This window comes from Sapajus apella, unplaced genomic scaffold (genome assembly GCF_009761245.1).
Source record: "Sapajus apella isolate SASKATOON/1434 unplaced genomic scaffold, GSC_monkey_1.0 scaffold34, whole genome shotgun sequence".
Lineage (NCBI taxonomy): Eukaryota > Metazoa > Chordata > Mammalia > Primates > Cebidae > Sapajus > Sapajus apella.
Window position 1 is genome coordinate 16,195,998 of NW_022436974.1, and position 21,970 is coordinate 16,217,967.

At 37.6% G+C, this 21,970-nt stretch overlaps 1 protein-coding gene across 9 annotated transcripts in view; it reads left to right on the top strand.

Annotated features, from left to right (window-relative positions):
• The window catches only part of DLG2 (discs large MAGUK scaffold protein 2), a 2,183,817-nt gene that overhangs the window by 473,741 nt on the left and 1,688,106 nt on the right, over positions 1-21,970 (top strand). For 8 of the 9 annotated variants that reach the window (XM_032295960.1, XM_032295961.1, XM_032295962.1 and 5 more), the window contains one exon: positions 15,579-15,674. The exons of the other annotated variant lie outside the window; for it this stretch is intronic. In XM_032295960.1, the coding sequence (XP_032151851.1) occupies positions 15,579-15,674 (96 nt within the window). The remainder of the gene's footprint in view (positions 1-15,578; positions 15,675-21,970) is intronic. 9 annotated transcript variants of the gene reach the window in all.

Here is a 21,970-nt window from a genome sequence, read left to right on the forward strand (position 1 = left end):
AGGGTATTCAAATGAAAAAAGAGGAAGTCAAATTGTGTCTGTTTGCAGACGACATGATTGTATATCTAAAAGACCCCATCATCTCAGCCCCAAATCTCCTGAAACTGATAAGCAACTTCAGCAAAGTCTCAGGATAAAAAATCAGTGTGCAGAAATCACAAGCATTCCTATACACCAATAACAGACTTAAAGAAAGCCACATGAAGAACAAACTGCCATTCACAATTGCTACAAAGAGAATAAAATACCTTGGAATACATTTAACAAAGGATATAAAGGACCTCTTCAAGGAGAACTACAAACCACTGCTCAACGACATAAGAGAGGACACAAACAGATGGAGAAACGTTCCATGCTCACGGTTAGGAAGACTCAGTATCATGAAAATGGCCATACTGCCCAAAGTAATTTACAGATTCAACGCTATCCCCAGCAAGCTACCAATGACCTTCTCCACAGAACTGGAAAAAAACACCTTACAATTCATATGGAACCAAAAGAGAGCCCACATAGGCAAGTCAATTCTAAGCAAAAAACAAAGCCGGAGGCATCACACTACCAGACTTCAAACTATACTACAAGGCCACAGTAATCAAAACAGCATGGTACTGGTACCAAAACAGAGATATAGACCAATGGAAGAGAACAGAGGCCTTGGAGGCAACACCACACATCTACAACCATTCAATTTTTGACAAACTTTACAAAAACATGCAATGGGTAAAGGAGTCCGTGTTTAATAAATGGTTTTGGGAAAACTGGCTGCCCATGTGCAGAAAGCAGAAACTGGACCACTTCTTGTCACCTTACACTAAAATTAACTCCAGATGGATTAAAGACTTAACAAAAGACCTAACACCATAAAAACCCTGGAAGAAAACCTAGGCAAAACCATTCAGGACATAGGCATAGGCAAGGACTTCATGACCAAAACACCAGAAGCATTGGCAACAAAAGCCAAAGTAGACAAATGGGACCTAATCAAACTCCACAGCTTCTGCAGAGCAAAAGAAACAGTCATTAGGGTGAATCGGCAACTAACAGAATGGGAAAAAATTTTTGCAATCTACTCATCTCACAAAGGGCTGATATCCAGAATCTACAAAGAACTAAAACAGGTTTATAAGAAAAAAAAACAAGTGCATTCAAAAGTGGGCAAAGGACATGAACAGACACTTTATAAAAGAAGACATACATGAGGCCAACAAACATATGAAAAAATGCTCATCATCACAGGTCATTAGAGAAATGAACATCAAAACTACATTCAGATACCACCTCATGCCATTTAGAATGGCAATCATTAAAAAATCTGGAAACAACTGATGCTGGAGAGGATGTGGAGAAATAGGAACACTTTTACACCATTGGTGGGAGTGTAAATTAGTTCAACCATTGTGGGAGACAGTGTGGCGATTCCTCAGAGACCTAGAAATAGAAATTCCATTTGACCCAGCAATCCCATTACTGGGTATATATCCAAAGGAGTATAAATCGTTCTGCTATAAGGACACATGCACACGAATGTTCATTGTAGCACTGTTTACAATAGCAAAGACCTGGAACCAACCCAAATGCCCATCGACGATAGACTGGATAGGGAAAATGTGGCACATATACACCATGGAATATTATGCAGCCATCAAAAACGATGAGTTTGGGTCCTTTGTAGGGACATGGATGAACCTGGAAACCATCATTCTCAGCAAACTGACACAAGAACAGAAAATCAAACACTGCATTTTCTCACTCATAGGTGCATGTTCAACAATGAGAACACGTGGACACAGGGAGGGAAGCATCACACACTGGGGTCTGTAGGGGGGAAATATGGGAGGGACAGTGGGGGGCAGGGAGTTGGGGAGAAATAGCATGGGGAGAAATGCCAGATATAGGTGATGGGGAGGAAGGCAGCACATCACACTGCCATGTGTGTACCTATGCAACAATCTTGCATGTTCTTCACATGCACCCCAAATGCTAAAATGCAATTTAAAACAAAAAAGGAAATACAGAGAAATATTAACACACCTAGACATGCTGTAACAAACTATTGTCTGTTCTTCAGGTCCCATTCAGTTTCCAAACAGCTATTCACAAATGGTTATCTGTTCTTTGAGCCCAATTAACCCCCCTAAAAATAATTTACTACCCCTCAAAATTGCCTACTTTCCCTTATCTCCTTCTCCTCTATGAAGAGGGTGCTATTTAAGTGTTAGCTATCTGACCCTTTTTTGTGTCTTAATTTTGTATAGCTCATACATAATTTTGTATTTGCACATTTACATGTTAATAAATTTACATGCTATTTTTCAAGTTTCAGTTTATTTCAGCAAACTAGAACCTTCAGAGAGGGAGGGGAATATTTCCTTTGCCCCTACACTTACATGATAGAGAGCATATAATAGACACAGTTGGACTTCTCTAGCCATCCTTCTATGTTTTGCATCCACATAGCCAATCAATCTCAAAACAAAAATATTAAAAGACCATAAAAATAACAGTATGGCAATAAAAATATTACAAATAAAAATGCGGTATAATATAGAGATGTTTGAAAGTATTTGGGAGGATATGTGTAGATTGTATGCAAACACTATTTTATATGAGGGACTTGAGCATACACAAATTTTGGTATCTCTGAGGGTTTCTGGAACTAATTCCTCATGGATATGGAGGGGATGACCGTATTCTTTAGCACTTTGCTTGTTTTACTTTAACAGTGTATCCTGAAAAAAATCTGTTAGTTTATAGAAACCTTTTTTATTATTTGCATAACTGCATAGTAGTCAGCCAGACTTTTTAAAGATTTTCAGTGGCAAAGACATTGACATAATGGAGTACCTGATAATGCATAAGGCCAACTACCATAAACGACTTTAAAGCTAGAAATGTGTCTGAAAGGTACATGACATTTTGTCCTATTTCTGCGACATTTTTGTCCTATTCCTGCAACATTTTTTTTTTTTTTTTTTTTTGAGACAGAGTCTCGCTCTTTTGCCAGGCACCAGGCTAGAATGCAGTGGCACAATCTTGGATCACTGCAACCTCTGCCTCCCGGCTTCAAGCAAGTCTCCTGCCTCAGCTTCCTGAGTAGCTGGGACTATAGGTACACACCACCATGCCCAGCTAGTTTTTATATTTTAGTATAGACGGGGTTTCACTATGTTGGCCAGGATGGTCTTGATCCCTTGACTTCGTGATCCTCTTGCCTTGGCCTTCCAAAGTTCTGCAACATTTTTATAAGCTTTAAGTTACTTTGAATGCATTTAAAAATTAAGGAAAAAAAATAAAGTATTGAATAATAAGTCTGTGAGATCTTTTAAAATGTTTTCCCATTTGACCCCTCTACTTTTCCCCATCATTTCTCACCTCAACCCTTCTTTGATTCCCTGTTTTTTGGGATAATCTAAATTCTTTGGAATAATGTCTTAGACTCTCCTAAACTGGCTTCTGCTTACTTTTTCCATGTCATTTCTAACAACTTTTTGCCTTATGGTTCAGCAATACTGGGTAAATGGAGTTGTCCAATTACATCATTCTGTTCTAATACTTGAAAATTGAATTGGAAGTATCTATTTATATACTTGTCTCACTTCACTCTACATCCCTTAAAGGACTGGCATAGTGAGCATTTAATAAATGTTTTTTTGACTGAAACTCTGTTGAAGTTTCAGAGTGTGTTGTCTGTACTTCATTTTTGACAGTCAAAGCTTTCTAATGGTTTTATATTGACTTTTGTATATATTTATTTTCTTTCTTACACTAAATTCTCTTTGGACACTGTCTTCTCTGCAGTTTCCTCAAAACATCTTCTTCAATGCCTTGCATGTAATGTAATTTAATAATTATACATTGAATCAACAAAGAAGTTGGACACTTTTCTTGATAATGTATATTCTTTTCTCTTGAACTCTTAGGTTGTGCCTATTTTCATTTCTCTGAGCCCAGTTTTTCAAGGAGGCCTTTATCTTCAGGGCTAAAATAGTGAAGTCCATTAGTATTTCAGCAAAGAGAACGACTCAGTTTAAACTCATCCATTGTTTGTAATGCTGAAGGAGAGTCTAAAACGTGGTAGCATGCTGTTTTCTGTGAAAAAAAAGTGTAGGAGAAAAAAAGTAATATCTTTTCCTTACCCATTACTAGGTTCATGGCTAAGACCCCTACAATAAAAGACAGATTAACAAGAGAAAAGCATATACATTTATTTAACATAAGTTTTACATGACACAGAAGTGAAGATGCAAAGAAACAGGGAAACCTGTCTATTTTTATGCTGAGTTTGAAGAGTAGACAGCCATGCAGAAGTACCATTGGCAAAAGAGGTATGATCTAATGGTAACAAACCAGGGGGGTACTTTATAAGGCTTGTTTGTTCAGATTCTTCTTCTCTTCTCTGTGTCTTTGAGCATAAGGGTGTTCTTTCCTTCTGAGTATAGAGAGGGCACCTCTGAAATGAATTTGAGCATTTGCTTCAGGGTGAGGGGAAAATAATAGTGACCTTCTTGATTCTGCTGTTTTCTCAAATGCTACATTGCCCTACTTTGGGGTAGCATGTTCTGAACCCTACCAAGAGACTCCTCAACCTCATACCTCTGTAGTTTGTAACATGTTTTTTTTTTTTTTTTTGTATGAAAAGAATAGTGTAGATTTAGGTAAACTAGGAGTTCTATAAATGTGAAACCCAGGAAATATTAATATAATTGAATTATTTCAGAGCACAACTGGGATCTGACTCAGGCTGAGCCTGTGCAGTTCACATTCCTAGAGGATGGGAAGGGGCAATGCTTCCCAGTGACGTGGCATCACAGGACTATGTTTGACTTTTTTAACTTACATTTTTTAGAATTTATATGGCTTTTGGTTCCTGCAAGGACACAAATTTTGTACATGATGCTCATTAGTACTGACATTTATTTCCAAAGAAAGGAATTCTTGGTTTGAGTGAAATAGTATAAATAAATGAAAAAGGTAATCTACCAAACAGTTAAATCACTGTGTACTTATTTACGGAAGACTTCTAGATTTTTCTAAGCTTATTATATGATTCTTTTATATAGGAAACTTTTCTGATGTGTACGTAAAAGATAAATACGTTTAAAGTAAAGTTGGCAAATATTTGTCCAGGCATATTGTGAACTGTAGAATATACTTGTATAAACACTGCATAATTAAATAATAAATATCTATGGGCACATTGTTAAGGCACTATGAAGGATGTCAAGATGGTAATAAATTTACTGTGTTGAAGAAGCTTTAAATTTACTCCAATGGAGAAGACAAACATATAAGCAATGACAAATTTATTCTTCCTTTTGTTTACATTCTAGGTTTTTCCTAAAGAGATCAGGTAGACTAATCATTATTAAAGGTATAAAGGAGAAGAATATATCCTGAGGGCATTATAGATTCACAAAGCCTGTCTAGCTGGAAAAAGCAAGATGATAAGCACAGGTTTTGTGGAGGTGGGAATCATAAATAGTCCTTAAGAAACTGGGCAGTGGAATTACCAAGAGCCAGGTAGCCAAATTGGGCTCTGAAAAAATAGGTGATTACATTTAGATAGAACAGATTTCAGGTACCAGTGTGATTTTTTAATGGAAATACAAGCAGGCAACTGAAAATGTAGCACCAGAAATTAGGAAAAATGACTTCATAAAGCCTAAATTGAGAATAATTGGGTAGTGAATATTAAGAGAAGCGATTAGAAACAAAAAGGAATTTTAGAGTAACTGTTGATTCAGGGGCTAAAAGGAGGAGAATAAATGACAGAGAAGGAGCAGTTCAAGAGACTGGGTCACAAGTAGGAGAGAGAGATGTTTCTGAATATAGGTACAACTTTCAAGAAGGACGAAGAGGTCGATGGTGTGAAATGTTAGAGAAAGTGGAAGATAATGAGGACTGCAGAAAGTCAGAGAAAGATTCTAACAAACCTCTGGGTGGCGCTGATGCTGCTGGTCTGGGGACCACAATTTGAAAGGATGAGTGGGCAGTAAAAGAATGTGGTTCAGGAGTTTAGTGTAGCAGTTAGTTGCGTAGGCTTTTCATTTGGACAGAACTAGGAAGACAGTGAGGACTAGGAGGTTCTTGGTGAATTTTAAGAGTCCAGTATTAAGAGAAGGCAGCATCTGGGGATTGACATGGAGGTTACAAACCGGCTGTCCTTATTTATGTAAACTGCAGCCCAGGTTTATATTTTGTTTGGCCCATTGCACGTTAGCTCTGATGGCATTTCAAAAATACATAGTTGTTGTCAAAGGACAAAATTTCCTGAAAACCAGTTTGGTCATTAAACTACATTTGTTGAAATCAGGTAGCATTCCATCTATGAAATAAAAAGGTATTCTGATGAGCTAAGCAGAACCTATGGACCTTATAGGGAAAAAGGAGCTGAAAGAAGCAGAAATAAGGAATTAAAAACAGATTGGTCATTTCAAAGTACTTTCCTTATAAAGTTAAAACAGAGGAGATATTCTTATCATGCCAGTTTATTTAGATGGGGTCATGGGGCCTCTAATGGGTTGCTGTGAATCTCCTGTTCTTTCGGAAACTGTCCCATATTAAAAGTCAGTTTGATTCTGTGACATCTAGCATGAGTGACTCCATTCAGATTTGGTCTGGTCTTTTGGAGCCTAGTGAAGGAATTCAGTCCAAATCAGTGGCTTCTCATAACCTCCTTCTTATGTTGTCAACATTTAGAAGTCAAGATATTTCACATAAAAGTTCAGACTTCTAAGTTCTCATCATAATTTTAAACATCTGGCAACAAATGCTTGGAAGTGACTAGAGACTGCACTCATTAGACAGGCATTAATTTTCCATTGTGCCAAGAACCATCCGTCTCCTTCTAAATGTGTCTTATACCTTACTAACTTACAATAATGTAACATTTGTTACCTAATCAGAGGTTTTCAAACTAGGATGTGTCAGAATAACCTGGAGAGCTCATGGAAACACAGACTTTAGGGCCCCACCGTACTGATTTTGATTCAGTAAGTCGAAGAGTTTATTTTGCTCAGGCATTGTGGGTGGTGCTGATGCTGGTGGTCTGGGGACCACAGTTTGAAAGGATGAGTGGGCAGTAAGAAAGTGGCCCAGGAGTTTAGTGTATTAGTTATGTAGGCTTTCATTCTAGGTTCTGTTTTTTCACCCTGGAAATAAGGACGATAAGCCTACTTTGTAAGATACTTTTTAATGTAAATGAGATAATGCACATAAAATATATATCAGTATCCTTGAAGAGTGGCCTAGCTTATTGTAAATTCATTAAATGATTCCATTGTATTTTTGCTATTACTACTTTTATTATGTCTTTCAACAGTATTGACTCTGGGGAGGAGAAGGTCAGAGATAGATTAAAGTTTTGAAGTGATCAAGGTCTTTTTTTAAATGAAGGAAGAATAGAAGCACAGAAGAAAATTACTATTTCTATCAGAGGAGAATTGATAGCAAGTTACCAGAGAAAGGAGTAATGGTGGAAACAAACTCATAGAGAATCAGTCATGATATTGAGACAGAGTGCTTTGTATGTATGTATGTATGAACAACATCTGGTATGAGGTCGGAAGGTTGTAAATCTCATTGGGCCCAGGGTATGCCACCCAAAAATGTAACTGTAGGCAACCGAAGTACGAGCCCCAAATATTCCTCTTTGGCATACTGACTTATTTAAAGCTGGCTATTTTGAGAAACTGCAGGCACTGAAGTAGCTCTGAAAATCTCCCCTTTTATGAAGGAAATTTACAGTTATTATAGGAGATTTTCATTAGTAAATGTGTCTGTACCAGAAAGAGAGTTATTGTAGGACAACTTTTGTCAGTTGAGAGATGTTAATCTGCATAACAAGGTAACCTTTATTCAGTATACATTTCTTCCCATCACCTTTCTATAATTTGCCTTCACCAGCCCCAGAAACCCCAAACCCTTATTTCTTTCTGTAGCTCAGAATGCTAAATAAGCTTCAAGCTGGGGAATAAGGGAATTCTGTCCCTTATTTGAGTTTCGTATTTTTGTGAGACTCCCATGCATATATGGGTACACATGTGATTAGAATAGTTTCTCTCCAGTTAAGTTGCCTTATGTCAATGTAATTTGTAGCTTTGCCAAAGAATGTAGGAGGGTAGAGGAAAGCTATTTTTCTCTCCCCTACAATCCAAAGCATCCAACCCAGCTATAGGATGATTAGTAAGGTGGAAGAAGACCCTATGCGATGGATGGCACTATCTGTATATTTTCAATAATGATAGTTGTAGAATTTAAATATTGCTTCCATTCCACATAGATCGTAGGCAGAAGTAAAAGGATTTTAATCCATTTCTTTCTTGCTCTAAAATCCATGACTTTTGCTTCAGAGCATGCTGCCTTTCAAGCCCACACTATTTTCCATTAGATTGAACACTCCTACCTGCCTAGATAACCTCTTTTGTCTTCAATATTATTTCAATGTTATATCTTTCAGGAAGCCTTCATGATTCCATAGTCTAATATAGATGCTCCTCTCATACTTTCTATTATCGTGATCTATATATGTTATATAAATTACATATTTTTATATTCCTCTGTCCCATTAGAGTTTCTCAGAGGGCAGGAAGTCCATATTAATGTCTTTTTGTCTCCAGAGATCATCCCAAGGAATGGTACCATACTGAGGGCTCAGTGTTGGTCTCTGCTGCTGGCAAATGGGGCGCTCAGCAGTGGTTGTAACCAGGTCAGCCCTGGTGAGTGGAAGTGCATATTGCTGAGCCCACACATAACTTCTATTCCTGCCACCATGGACACTTTGTTCTTGGGCCCATTGGGCAGTGACAGGGGTGGCTGTGAAAAGAGGCTAAGTGATGCCCACAGAACAGGTCATCTTATCCACTTCATTATTAACATCCACCTTTGCTGAGGTCACCCGTTGGTGAGAAATCACATGGGATACAAATACCTTTACAGTTTTTTTTACCACTCAGAGAGGTCCATCCACATGCCTCTTCCCCAGATTTCTTTTTCACCAATTTTCCAATCATGCTTCTTCCAAGTCCCTGACCATCCAGCCAAAATATTGACTACATCCCATGAATCAGTATATAATCACACATCTGGCTATTTCTCCTTCCATGCAAAGTGTGAAACCACGTACACTGCTCAAAGTTCTGCCCACTGGGAAGATTTCTCTTTACTGCTGACCTTGAGGGATATCCTAGAAAGGGGTTGTAGTTCTGTAGCTATCCACTTACAGTGGTGCTGGCATGTTAAGCAGAACCGTCTGTGAACCAGGCCCTAGTCTTTCCTTCCTCTGTCAACTGATCACAGGGAACTCCCCTTGAGGCCATTGGTGTAGACTGGGGGAGAGAAGGCAGGGTGGCAGGAGTGGACACAATGGGCATTTGAGCCACTTGTCTTATGTAACTTACTTGTGGTTTCAGGACCTGCTCGAGCCCAATCAAGTATATATCACTTCCACTTGATGATGGAATGCTGCTGTGCATGACCCATTTTATGGCTAGATGGGTCAGAAAGCACCCAGTTCTTAATAAGCAGTTCGGGTGGCATGGCGACTTGATGACTCATAGTCAAATGTTCAGTTTCCATCAATGCCTAATAACAGGCCAAGGACTGTCTCTCAAAAGGAGAGTAGTTATCTGCAGAAGATGGCAGGGCCTTCCTCCAAAATCCTAGAAGCCTCTCCTCTGATTCATCTACAGGGGCCTGCCAAAGGCTCCAAACAACATCCCTATCTGCCACTTATACCTTAGGCACCATTGGATCTCCTGGGTCATATGGCCCAAGTGGCAGAACAGCTTGCACAACAGCCTCGACCTGTTGCAGGGCCTTCTCCTGTTCTGGAGCCCACTCCCAGCTGGCAGCCTTTCGGGTCACTCAATAAATGGGCTGGAGTAACACACCCAAATGAGGAATGTGTTGCCTCCAAAATCCAAATACACCCACTAGGTATTGTGCCTTTTTCTTGGTTGTAGGAGGGGCCAAATGCAGCAACTTGTTTTTCACCTTAGAAGGAATATCTTGACAGGCTCCACACCACTGGACCACTAGAAATTTTACCCAGGTAGAAGTTCTCTGAATTTTAATTGGATTTATTTCTCATCTTCTGGCATGTAAATGTATCACCAATAAGTCCAGTGGGTTTGCTACTTCTTCCTCACTGGATCCAGTCAGCATAATGTCATCAATGGACCAGTGGCGTATATTGTGGGAGCAAAAAGCGATCAAGGTCTCTCTGAATAAGATTATGGCACAAAGCCGGAGAGTTGATACACCCCTGTGGTATGACAGTAAAGGTATATTGTTGGCCTTGCTGTCTGAAGGCAAATTGTTTCTGTTGGGCCTCATGGACAGAGTAGGAATGGAGAAAAAGGCATTTGCCAAGCCAATGGCTGCATAGTGGATACCAGGAGATGTGCTAATTTGTTCAAACAATGAAACTGCAGCTTGTACAGCAGGTGCAATTGCAGCCACCACTTGGTTAAGCTTATAATAATCTTCTGTCATTTTCCAAGATCCATCTGTCTTCTGCACAGGCCAAATAGGAGAGTTGAATGGAGATGTGGTGCAAATCACCACCTCTGCATCTTTCAAGTCCTTGATGGTGGCACTAATCTCTGCAGTCCCTCCAGGGATGCGATACTGTTTTTGATTTACTATTTTTCTAGGAAGAGGCAGCTCTAATGGCTTCCATTTGGCCTTTCCTACCATAATAGCCCTCACCTTACCAGTCATGTAGCAAATGGGGTTCTGACAGCTTGCAAGTGTGTCTATACCAATTATGCATTCTGGCACTGTAGAAATAACCACAGCATGAGTCTGGGGACCCACTGTAAGTCACACCCAACCTAAAACCTTGTTAATTACCTGATTTCCATAAGCCCCTTCCATACAGCCCCTACTTTAAGTAGAGGACCACAATGACCTTTTGGGTCCCCTGGAATCAATATCAGCTCAGAGCCACTGTCCACTAATCCCTGAAATTTCTGATTATTTCTTTTTCCCCAATGCACAGATATCTTGATAAAAGGCCGAGGTCTCCTTGGGGAGTGATGAGAGAAAAATTAACAGCATAAATTTTTGGTAGTGTAGTGGGGTCCCTCTTCAAGGGGTCCCAGCCTCCCCTTCATTCAAGGGGTTCTGGGTCTGTAAACTGACTCAAGGCTGGAAATTGATTGAGGGACCTTGAGGTCCCTCTCTTTTTATAATTCAATTTAGTCTTTTGTCCATCTGACCTAGAAGTTTTCTGCTTATATAAATTAAGTAAGAATGTAGTAGGCTTCCTGTCAGTTACACTTCTAGGAACACTGTGATTAATTAGCCAGTGCCAGAGCTCTACTCGAGTCAGACTATTCTGATTGCCATTTTGCCTCTGCTGTCCATTATGGGAGCTATGCTCACTTTGCCTTTGAAGGTTGAGTGCTGCCCCTTGGCCCCTGCCACCTTGGGATCCTGTACTTAAATTTTGCAGTTGAGTGACTGTGTTTCCCACTGTCAGATCTGACATACAGAGAAGAACAATTACAGAGCCCTTCAAAGATGCCAGTGCTGCCCTCACAAATCTGTTTTGCAAGGCATTAGTCAAGAGTATATCTTCTGGACCCCCCAGATGGGATGAGTAGGTCTAAAGTGACTAATCCTCTCTACCATCCCAATCTCCCTAAGCCTTTAGATCCCTTCCTCTATACTAAACCAAGGGAGATCAGGCATTTCCAGCTTGCTCACAGTGGGCTGTCTTTTAGTCTATATTTAGCTAACCAAGCAAATAAACTATTACAAACTTTTTTAACTCCTCAAGCTGCAACATTAAATGCAGAGTTGCTACTTAGTCAGCCCAGATCAATAAATTGAGCCTGATCCAACTCTATGTTCCTTTCACTGTTATCCCACACCCTTAATATCTATTCCCATGCCTGTATTCCAGATTTCTGCTTATGTAAGTTAGAAAAATTAAGCAGTTCTTTTTAAATATAGTACACCTCCTCATGGGTCACACTCTCAACATTACCTCTAGGGACCCACCAGGACTTTAGTCTATTTATAACTCTGGAAGCAAACAGGGCTGTTGAGGGAGGCTCCTGAGGAGAATCAACATTATCTTGCCTGGCAACTGCCTCAGGGGAGGCCATCACTGTTGCCTCAGGCAGTGCAGGGTTTGTCTCCTCAGGCAAAGGTGGAAAGGCTGATGGCAGCATGGGTCAGGGAGGGTATGTTGCCACTACTGGGGAAGCTGTTTCTTCTGGGAAAAAGGCTTCATCAGAATTCACAAACTCAGTGTCCCTAGCTTCATGAGAGCCTTCTCAAATTGCCATTCCAAGTTGCAGGGTCCCATTCTTTTTCAATCAGTGCCCTCACTTTAAGGGCTTGTGTCTGTTTCCCCACAATTTCATGTCTCTCTACAGGAGATAAGAATCTTATTCAGGGCAATCTTAGCAGATTTGAGGCTCAGTATCTGCTTCTGAAGCCAGGAGTTAGAATCCCTGATTTCATTATTTCCTTTTATCACTCTGTCCACTGAACTTAGGAGCAACCAACTAGCTTCATTGTGTTCCTTGGTTCTCCACATAGAGTCAAAAGTGTTATGTATAGAGTCACTAAACTCCTTGCCTCTCATTAGCGGTGAATCAGGAGTGTCAAATATATTTATTTTGCATTACTCTCTAAACAGATCATGCCAAGGACTATCAGTGTTCTCCATACTATTAGAAGTAGAGTCCTTAGCATTTTGGGGACTAATTATGTTAAGCAGCCAACTCGAGAAACCCCAAAACCAATTAAATAACTCCATCATTAATATTGATATTCTATTCCTCTAGAACTACTCCTGGTGACAAAATATGTATTAAAATATGTATTAGTCATGGTTCTCTAGAGAACAGAACTAATAGGATATATATATGTATATGGATATATATATACACACACACATAGATGGATACATACGTACACATATATGTATATATATAAAGGGGAATTTATTAAGTATTAACTCATATGATCACAAGGTCCTACAATAGGCCATCTGGAAGCTTAGGAGGAAGAAAAGCCACTCAGAGTCCCAAAACTGAAGAACTTGGAGTCTGATGTTTGAAGGCAGGAAGCATCCAGCATGGGAGAAAGATGTAGGCTAGGAGGCTAGGCTAGTCTACTCTTTCTATGTTTTTCTGCTGGTCTTACATTCTAGCTTTGCTAGCAGCTGATTAGAGGGTACTAAGGATGAGTCTGCCTCTGCAAGCCAACTGATGCAAATGTTACTCTTTTTTGGCAAAAACCTCACAGAAACACCCAGGACCAATACTTTGCATCCTTCAATTCAATCAAGTTGACACTCAATATTAACCATCACAAAGAGATGCATAGATAGATGAACAAATACACAGACAATGAATAAGGGCTCTGATCTGGCTAAGAGAAATGCCAAGATACCAAGCTCAACTACCCCAGGACACCGAGCTAGCCTCTGCCTGAGAAGCACAGTCTTTTACTTTGTGGTTAGTCTATGATGGTGGATCCAGGCAGCAGTGGTGGCAGTGCAGGTGCAATCGTCATCTTGATTTCAGTGGGTCTCATCAGAATGCACGTCCTTACTATGGACATCTACATAAGAAATACAGTTAGATTGATGGCCCTGACTTGTTTGGATAGTTCATGGGACCAGAGAGGAGTGGCCCAAAGATGGGAACGCAAAGTAAAGAGCTCTGTGTTTCTGTTACAGAGGCTCCCTGGGTATCCCAAGGCGTTTGAGCCTGACACTGCTCTTCATTAGATGACAGGTTTTTCTCTGTTTGCTTGTCTATCTGTGCATCTGTTTTTCGTCTAATTTAATCTTTATTTTTCATTCATTAAACAAGTATGTATTTTTCCTGGAGACTGAAAAATAATAAGATATCCTGCTTGTCATCTAACATACTCTAATGGGACAGATACATACATACAATCACACACACACACACACGCATATGTGTATGTAATTTATAATACAATATGTTAATTGCAATGATAGATATAAATGATTGGAGCAGAGAAGAGAAGCATCTACAATAGACTAGAATCAGAGAAATCTTTCTGTCCACACTGGTTGCAAATTCCTCTCCTTTCACAGCCGGGGGAGGTATATGTCTCTATAGCTATTACCTGAAAAGGAGTGGAAACTTCTGCTCACCCATTCCTTTTAGAGTTGATCTTAGAAACTGAAGCTGACCAGTAGGTAAGTGAAGAAGTCCTTTGACCCAGAGAAGATTTGGCAAAAACGCTTTGAGGGCTGCCCTAGCCTTCAACTGTTTCAGAAATCTCTCCTCATTAATGTGAATTAAAGTGATGGATTCCTTTTTTTTTTTTTTTTTTTTTTTTTGGAGACAGAGTCTTGCTCTGTCACCCAGGCTGGAGTGCAGTGGTGCCATCTTGGCTCACTGCAATCTCTGCCTCCTAAGTTCAAGTGAATCTCCTGCCTCGGCCACTCTAGTAGCTGGGATTATAGATGTGTACCACCACAACCAGCTAATGTTTATATTTTTAGTAGAGATGGAGTTTCACCATGTTGGTCAGGCTGGTCTCAAACTCCTGACCTCAAATAATCCACCCTCCTTGGCTTCCTAAACTGCTGAGATTATAGGCTTCAGCCACTGTGCCTGGCCTAAAGTGAGAAATTCTTATTATGCAGTTTAACACTCACTGTGGTCAGCATGTTTACTACCCAGTTTCTACAGATGTTCCACAAATCACTTTTATCATCCCAGAAGTCTCTGTTCCTTCCTCTTCCAGAAAACCATGAATCTGTCAGCATTCTATCCTTTCACTGTCAAGAACTGTAAGGAGTCTAAGATGGTGACCTACTTGAAAGCTAAGAATTTAATCTGCCACAATTGCATGGATGCTGCCAAAAAATCATAGGACCGAGACTAAGGATTTCATTACTTTGCAGCAACAGTAGTAGAGTATCAACATTTTCTTGTACCAGTTTCTCAAGACCCAATTTCTATAGTGCAAGAAAAGATGATCATGTGATACAATTATATACAATGGGTCATTTTATAGGTTGTGTTCCCTCAGCTTAGGTAACATCTATTTTGTAATGGTCAGTAAGCAGACCTACCCTTTTCTTTGGAAGTAGACATTATTTTTCATCATCTAAAGGTATAGTTATACAAGATTCTTAAAAAGATAGTCCAAAATAAAGGCAGTCAGTGACATTGATAGTTCTGAGAGCTCCAATCGCTTCCATAGAGATTTCTACAAGTATGAGAGCTTACATAAAGTGATATCAACCCTCTGTCTTCATCTTCCCATTAACCATGCTCAGCTTTAACCAGATCATCAATTTACTTTTGAATAGTCTGTGTTCAACACTCCCTGCTGGGAAGCTTTGAAATATAAAAATTTGCCTTTGAATAACTGTCCCATTTTATGTTTTCTCTTTGAGAGCAATATAAAAATGGGTTAGCTAGTACATTTGTATGCTAAAATTGAAATAAGCAACATCTAATAATATTTATTCAGGCCTTACATATTTTAATGTATATATTCAAAGTTTGAAAACAATATACATTTGAGAAAATAAAAAGGAGTATTGATTTTTTAAAACTTATTTTTAGCTTACAGATTGCAATGGACCAAAGGAAAATGCTTCATGTATTGAGCAAAATAAAGAAAATCAGTGTTTTGAAAATGAAACTGATGAGAAGACAACTGTAAGTATTACAGTGTTTTCTTTCCTACTAGGCTTAATGGGTAAGATTTGTCTTATATCTGTGGATAGTGCTAGTAAAAAGAAAATAAAAGAAAAGAAAATGTGTAACCTAATTTCCAGCTTTGGTCTGGTCAGCATATTGGGTTTTCAGGCTTCTGAGCTGACACTGAATGTGTATCATTTTGAGTAGTTTTGTGGTTCATTTTGGGCTCTGTGTTTTAGTACAGTCTTAAAGTGCTGGTTATCACACAATCATTTTATAGGCTATTTCATTTTTCTTCTCTTGAAAAATACTTTTGTTTAACCTAGAAGATGTTAACTATTTGAGACAGTAATAAAATGCTAAGTATGCTTCCAGGAAAGAAAGTCATCTAATTTGGCAATGAGACTGTTTTTTTCCAAAAGAAGGGAGGGAGGGTGGACATCCATGCTGCGTTCATGAATACTTAGAAGACACATTTTTGAACTTCCTGAGTGTTTGCAAGGATATTTGTATTTTTGCTTCCTGAAAATGAAGTCATTAGTCTTAAGAGGGATACAAATGTGCCAACCTTTCAGGCAGCTAAATTAAATAAATGCTGAAAAGTATATTAGAGAAACTTCTGTTTTCACCATTGGAAAGCATATTGCTAGCTTATGCTACTTAAACTCTAAAAGCTTCCATTTTCTCATCTTATAGGGTTCTTTTGAAATTTTAATGAGTTCCTGAATATGAACACGCTTAGTACTGCTTGGCAAATAGTAGCTATTCATTCTATTGAAATGAATTGCAAGTTTTGCATTTATGTTATTGAGTTGATATTTTTATTAACATCTGGGAAGTAAAAATATCAATGAAGACTTTAGACCTTTAATTATGAAGAAACACTTTAATATGATTTCTTTATTTTATTCCTATTATATCCTTTTAACAATTTAAAATAATTGAGAGTATTTTTTAGGGGTATATTCTGTATTTAAATAAACCTAATAAACAACACATAAAGTTTGGAGCTTTGATATTCCAGAGTCCTAGTGAGAAAAAATGAGGATTTTTAATCAGCTTATAGAGAAATGAGGAATCTCAAATAAATAATTGACAGGACTTGGTGACTAGGCAAATTGAGAGTTAGGTGGTATCAGAACAAAAATGGGATTATTTTCAGGAAAGATGACTAATAGAAGTAACTAATTCAATTATGACATCTTAAATTTAAAGTAGCATGGGAACACCTAAGAAAATACCTTGAGAGGAGATGGGACATATTTGTGGAGAACTAAGTGTAATATCAAAAGTAGGATAGTGTGATAGAATGGAATGAACAAAAGATTCAAAGTCAGAGACGAGAATTTGTATATTGGCTCCATCACAAATTAGTCATTTGACATCAGGCACATTAAATGACTTTTTATTGTGCCTGAAGTGAGATAAAATGAGATAACACCTATTGCGCCTATACCATAGGAATTTAAAGAAGATGAAATAGGATAGTTATATATGAAAGGATTGATAGGTAAATGCTCTGGATAGTGCAAGCATTTGGAGAAATGAGTAGAGCCCTAAATGCCTCTTAGGAATATTTTGTTTTAGATACCATTTTAGTTGTTTGATACTTTATTTTTTTCAGCAAAAAACAGAGTCTAGCCAATTAGAACTGGTTAATTAAGGGTCTAAGTAAATAACATGCAAATACCACAATAGATGGGGCAGAAAGTTAGGTTTCTTTCAGCAAGAATAGAGAGGTAACAAGGTAGAAACATATTTGACTGTAGGGCACATATCAGACTGAGAAGGAAGAATTGCGTAAGAGTAAGTCATAACTGGAAACATAGGTGTTGGGAAATTATTTTTGTATACTTACTATTTGAATGTCCTTGGGCAAGTCACTTAGACTATCTGTGTGCCTCATTATCCTAATCTAAGCCCTCATCTAAAGTGAGGGACTAATTAGCTATTAGCAATTTATGGGGCTGGGTGCAGTGGCTCACTCCTGTAATCCCAGCATTTTGGAAAGCCAAGGTAGGTAGATCACTTGAGGCCAGGAGTTCGAGACCAACCTGGCCAACATGGTGAAACCCCATCTCTACAAAAAATACAAAAATTAGCCAGGTGTTGTGGCATTTGCCTGTAATCCCACCTACTTGGGAGGCTAAGGCAGGAGAATAACTTGAACCCGGGAGGCAGAGGTTGCAGTAAGCCGAGATCGTGCTGCTGCACTCCAGCATGGGTGACAAAGCAAGCCTCCATTTCAAAAAAATTAAATAAATAAAGTGAAAATAAAATAAATAAATAAAATAACTTATGGTTCCTTTCTATTATAATATATTTGGGATACTTTGATAGAATAGACAAATTATGTATTTTAGAGAATTTCAGCATTGTTCTTAATTATTTTCAGGCTATAATGTATTTTTATCCTCTGTTAAATAGCTGCACCTTCTAATTAATAATTTTGTAGCTCAGCTCTATTTTTCTCATAACCATTCTTTCTGATATTTAGAAGGAAACTTCTTTTTCTGAATGCCACTCATCTATGGGAAAGAAGGTTTTTATGCTTGTTTGATGGAATGAGAGCAGAATGAGGATCCCCTTGTGTCTACATATTTATGTGAAATGCTGCCCATAATCCTTATTTTAAATGTGATAGTTCTGAGACGCTAAATAGCCAAATCAATTTTGGAAAATAAGAGCAAATTTAGAAGACTTACACATCCTGATTTCAAAGCTTACTACAAAGCAACAGTAATCAAGATGGCGTGGTACTGGCATAAAGACATAGATACATTGGCATAGATAGATTGATCAATGAAACAGAATGTAGACCCTAGAAATAGACCCTTGCATATATGGCCAAATTATTTTAAATAATGGAGGTGGGACTACCAATGGGGAAAGGGCAGTTTCTTTGAGAAATGGTGGTGGGAAAACTGGATATCTACATGGAAAAGTGTAAAATTGGGTCTTTATACCATATAAAAAAATTAACTCAAAATGAATTGAAGATATAAATAAGACTTTAAACTCTATAACTCCTACAGAAAATATAAGATCTAAAATTTAAAACTAACAGAAAAATGTCAGGACACATTGAATTAGGCAACAATTTCTTGAGTATGACACCAGAAGCACAGGCAACTGAAAGCAAAATAAACAAATTGTACTGCATCAAACTTAAAGCCTTCTGTGCATCAAAGAAAACAATCACCAGAGTGAAAAGACAACCAATGGAACTGGAGAAAGTGTTTGCAAATCATATATATGTGAAGGGTTATATCCAGAATATAAAAAGAACTTCTACAACTCAACAACAAATAAGAAGTAACACAATCATAAATGGACAAAAGACTTGAATAGATAGTTCTCCAAAGAAAATATACAAATGGCCAACTCACCTATGAATAATGTTCACCACCACCAATCATAAGGGAAATGCCAATCAAAACCACAATGAAATATCATCTCACACCCATTAGGATGCCTGTCATCAAAAGAACAAAAAATAATGTGTTGAAAAAGATGTGGAGAAACTAAAAGGCTTGTACACTGTTGGTGGGAATTTAGAATGATGCCACCATTATGGAAAACAGTATAGAGGTTCCTGAAACCATTAAAAATATAATTACCATATGATCCAACAATTTCACCTCTGGGTAAATATCCAAAAGAACTCAAAGCTGGATCTTGAAGAAATATTTACTGAGCCATGTTCATCACAGCCTTATTTGCAATAGCCAAGCGGAAGCAACCCAAATGTCCATTAACAAATAAATGGATAAAGAAAATGCTATATATAGACACACACACAGCCACTCACACACCCCCCTGCCCCCACATTATGTAGCCTTAAGAACAAAAGGAAATTCTATCATATGCTACAATATTAATGGACCTTGAGGACATTACGCTAAGCAAAATAAGCCAGTCAGAAAACGGGGAAGGAGGGGAATTAGTGTTTACTGGGTATGTAGTTCCAGTTTTTCAAGATGAAAAACTCATCTAGGTAGCTGTTGCACAGCAATGTAATATACATAACGCTGTTGAACTCTACACTTAAAAATGGTCAGTATTATAAATTTAAGGTTATGTGGTTCTTTTTACAATACAATAGCAATTTAAAAAGTGATTTTTTTGAGTTAATCTTACCAGAGGACCAAGTTTGAAAATATTATAGAATCAGGATTAAAGGTAATTTTAATGGCAATACAGAGCAGTGACTCTCCTTATTTTTAAATTATTTTTATTGTCACTCTGCTAAAAGGGATTCTTTTAACTGCTGGAAAGCCTCAAGTTATAGGATATTTACCATCTCCAAGGGTAGCTCATTCTATCTGGTCAAGTTTGAACATTGTTAAGTCTGATACACACACACACACGTGTGTGTGTATATATATATATATAGATAGATAGATACACAAATGTGTGTATATATATATATATATATATGTATCAGACTTAACAAGTCTGATACACACACACACACGTGTGTGTGTGTGTGTATACATATATATATATATATAGATAGATACACAAATGTATTTATCTATCTATCTATCTATCTATCTATCTATATATATGTATCAGACTTAACAATGTTCAAACTTGACCAGATAAAATGAGCTACCCTTGGAGATGGTAAATACATATATATATATATACACACACACACACACACACACACACACACATATACATATATATGTATATACATATATACCAATAAACATTTATTTATTATATACCAACAAAGCTCTATATATATGTATATATATAAATATGTATATGTATACATATATAAATATATATGTATATATATACATATATATAAAGCTTTGTTTAACTGATCAATCCAATATTAATGTATTTGTTTACTATCTCTAAAGCAACACAAACACTACAGAAATGATATTATATTAGTTTAATACATACGTATTTAGGATTCTGATTTTTATACTTGCTCGAAGACAATAAAGTATATTCTGTTCAGATATAGAGCACTTAGGACCAAACATTGAAGTTTATGGTATTTACTACCTGGATCAATGAATTCAATAATTTCCAAACTGCAGAAAATCATTATAACAAAGATGGGATAGGAATTGGCATTAGATAATAAAGATTCATCCTGCTTCATATAGAATATTGACCATAGTGAAATAAGAGATGACACAAACAGTGGAAATACATTCCATCCTCATGGATAGGAAGAATCGATATCATGCAACTGGCCATGCTGCTCACAGTACTTTATAGATTCAGTGTTATTCCCATCAAAATACTATTGACATTCTTCACAGAATTAGAAAAAAACTACTTTAAACTTCCTATGGAACCAAAAAAGAGACTGTATAGCCAACACAATCCTAAGCAAAAAGAACAAAGCTGGAGGCATTATGTTACCTGACTTCAAACTATATTACAAGGCTACAGTAGCATAGGAGACATATAGACAAAGGGAACAGAATAGAGACCCCAGAAATAACACCACACATCTACAACCATGTGATCTTCAGCAAACCAGACAAAAACAAGCAATGGGGAAAATATTCCTTATTTAATACAGGGTGCTGGGAAAACTGGCTAGCCACATGCAGAAAACTGAAACTGGATCCCTTCCTTACACCTTGTAAAAATATTAACTCAAGATGGATTAAATACTTACACGTAAAACCCAAAAGCATAAAAACCTTGGAAGAAAACCTAGACAATACAATTCAAGATATAGGCATGGGCAAAGACTTCATGATGGAAATGTCAAAAGAAATAGCAACAAAAGCCAAAATTGACAAATGGAATCTAATTAAACTACAGAGCTTCTGCACAGCAAAGGAAACTATCATCAGAGCAAACAAGGAACCTACAGAATGGGAGAAAATTTTTGCAATCTACTCATCTGACAAAGATCTAATATTCAGAATCTATAAGGAACTTAAAGAAATTTATAAGAAACAACCCCATTAAAAAATGGACAAAGGACATGAACAGACACTTTTCAAAATACAACATTTATGTGTCCAAGAAATGTATGAATAAAAGCCCAACATCACTGATCATTAGAGAAATGCAAATCAAAACCACAATGAGGCACCATCTCATGCCAGTCAGAATGGTAATTATTAAAAAGTGAGAAACAATAGATGCTGATGAGGCTGTGAAGAACTAGGAATGCTTTTATACTGTTGATGGGAATGTAAATTAGTTCAACCACTGTGGAAAACAAGGATCTAGAACCAGAAATGCCATTTGATCCAGAAATCCCATTACTGGATATATACCCAAAAGAATGTAAATCATTCTGTTATAAAGACACATGCACATGT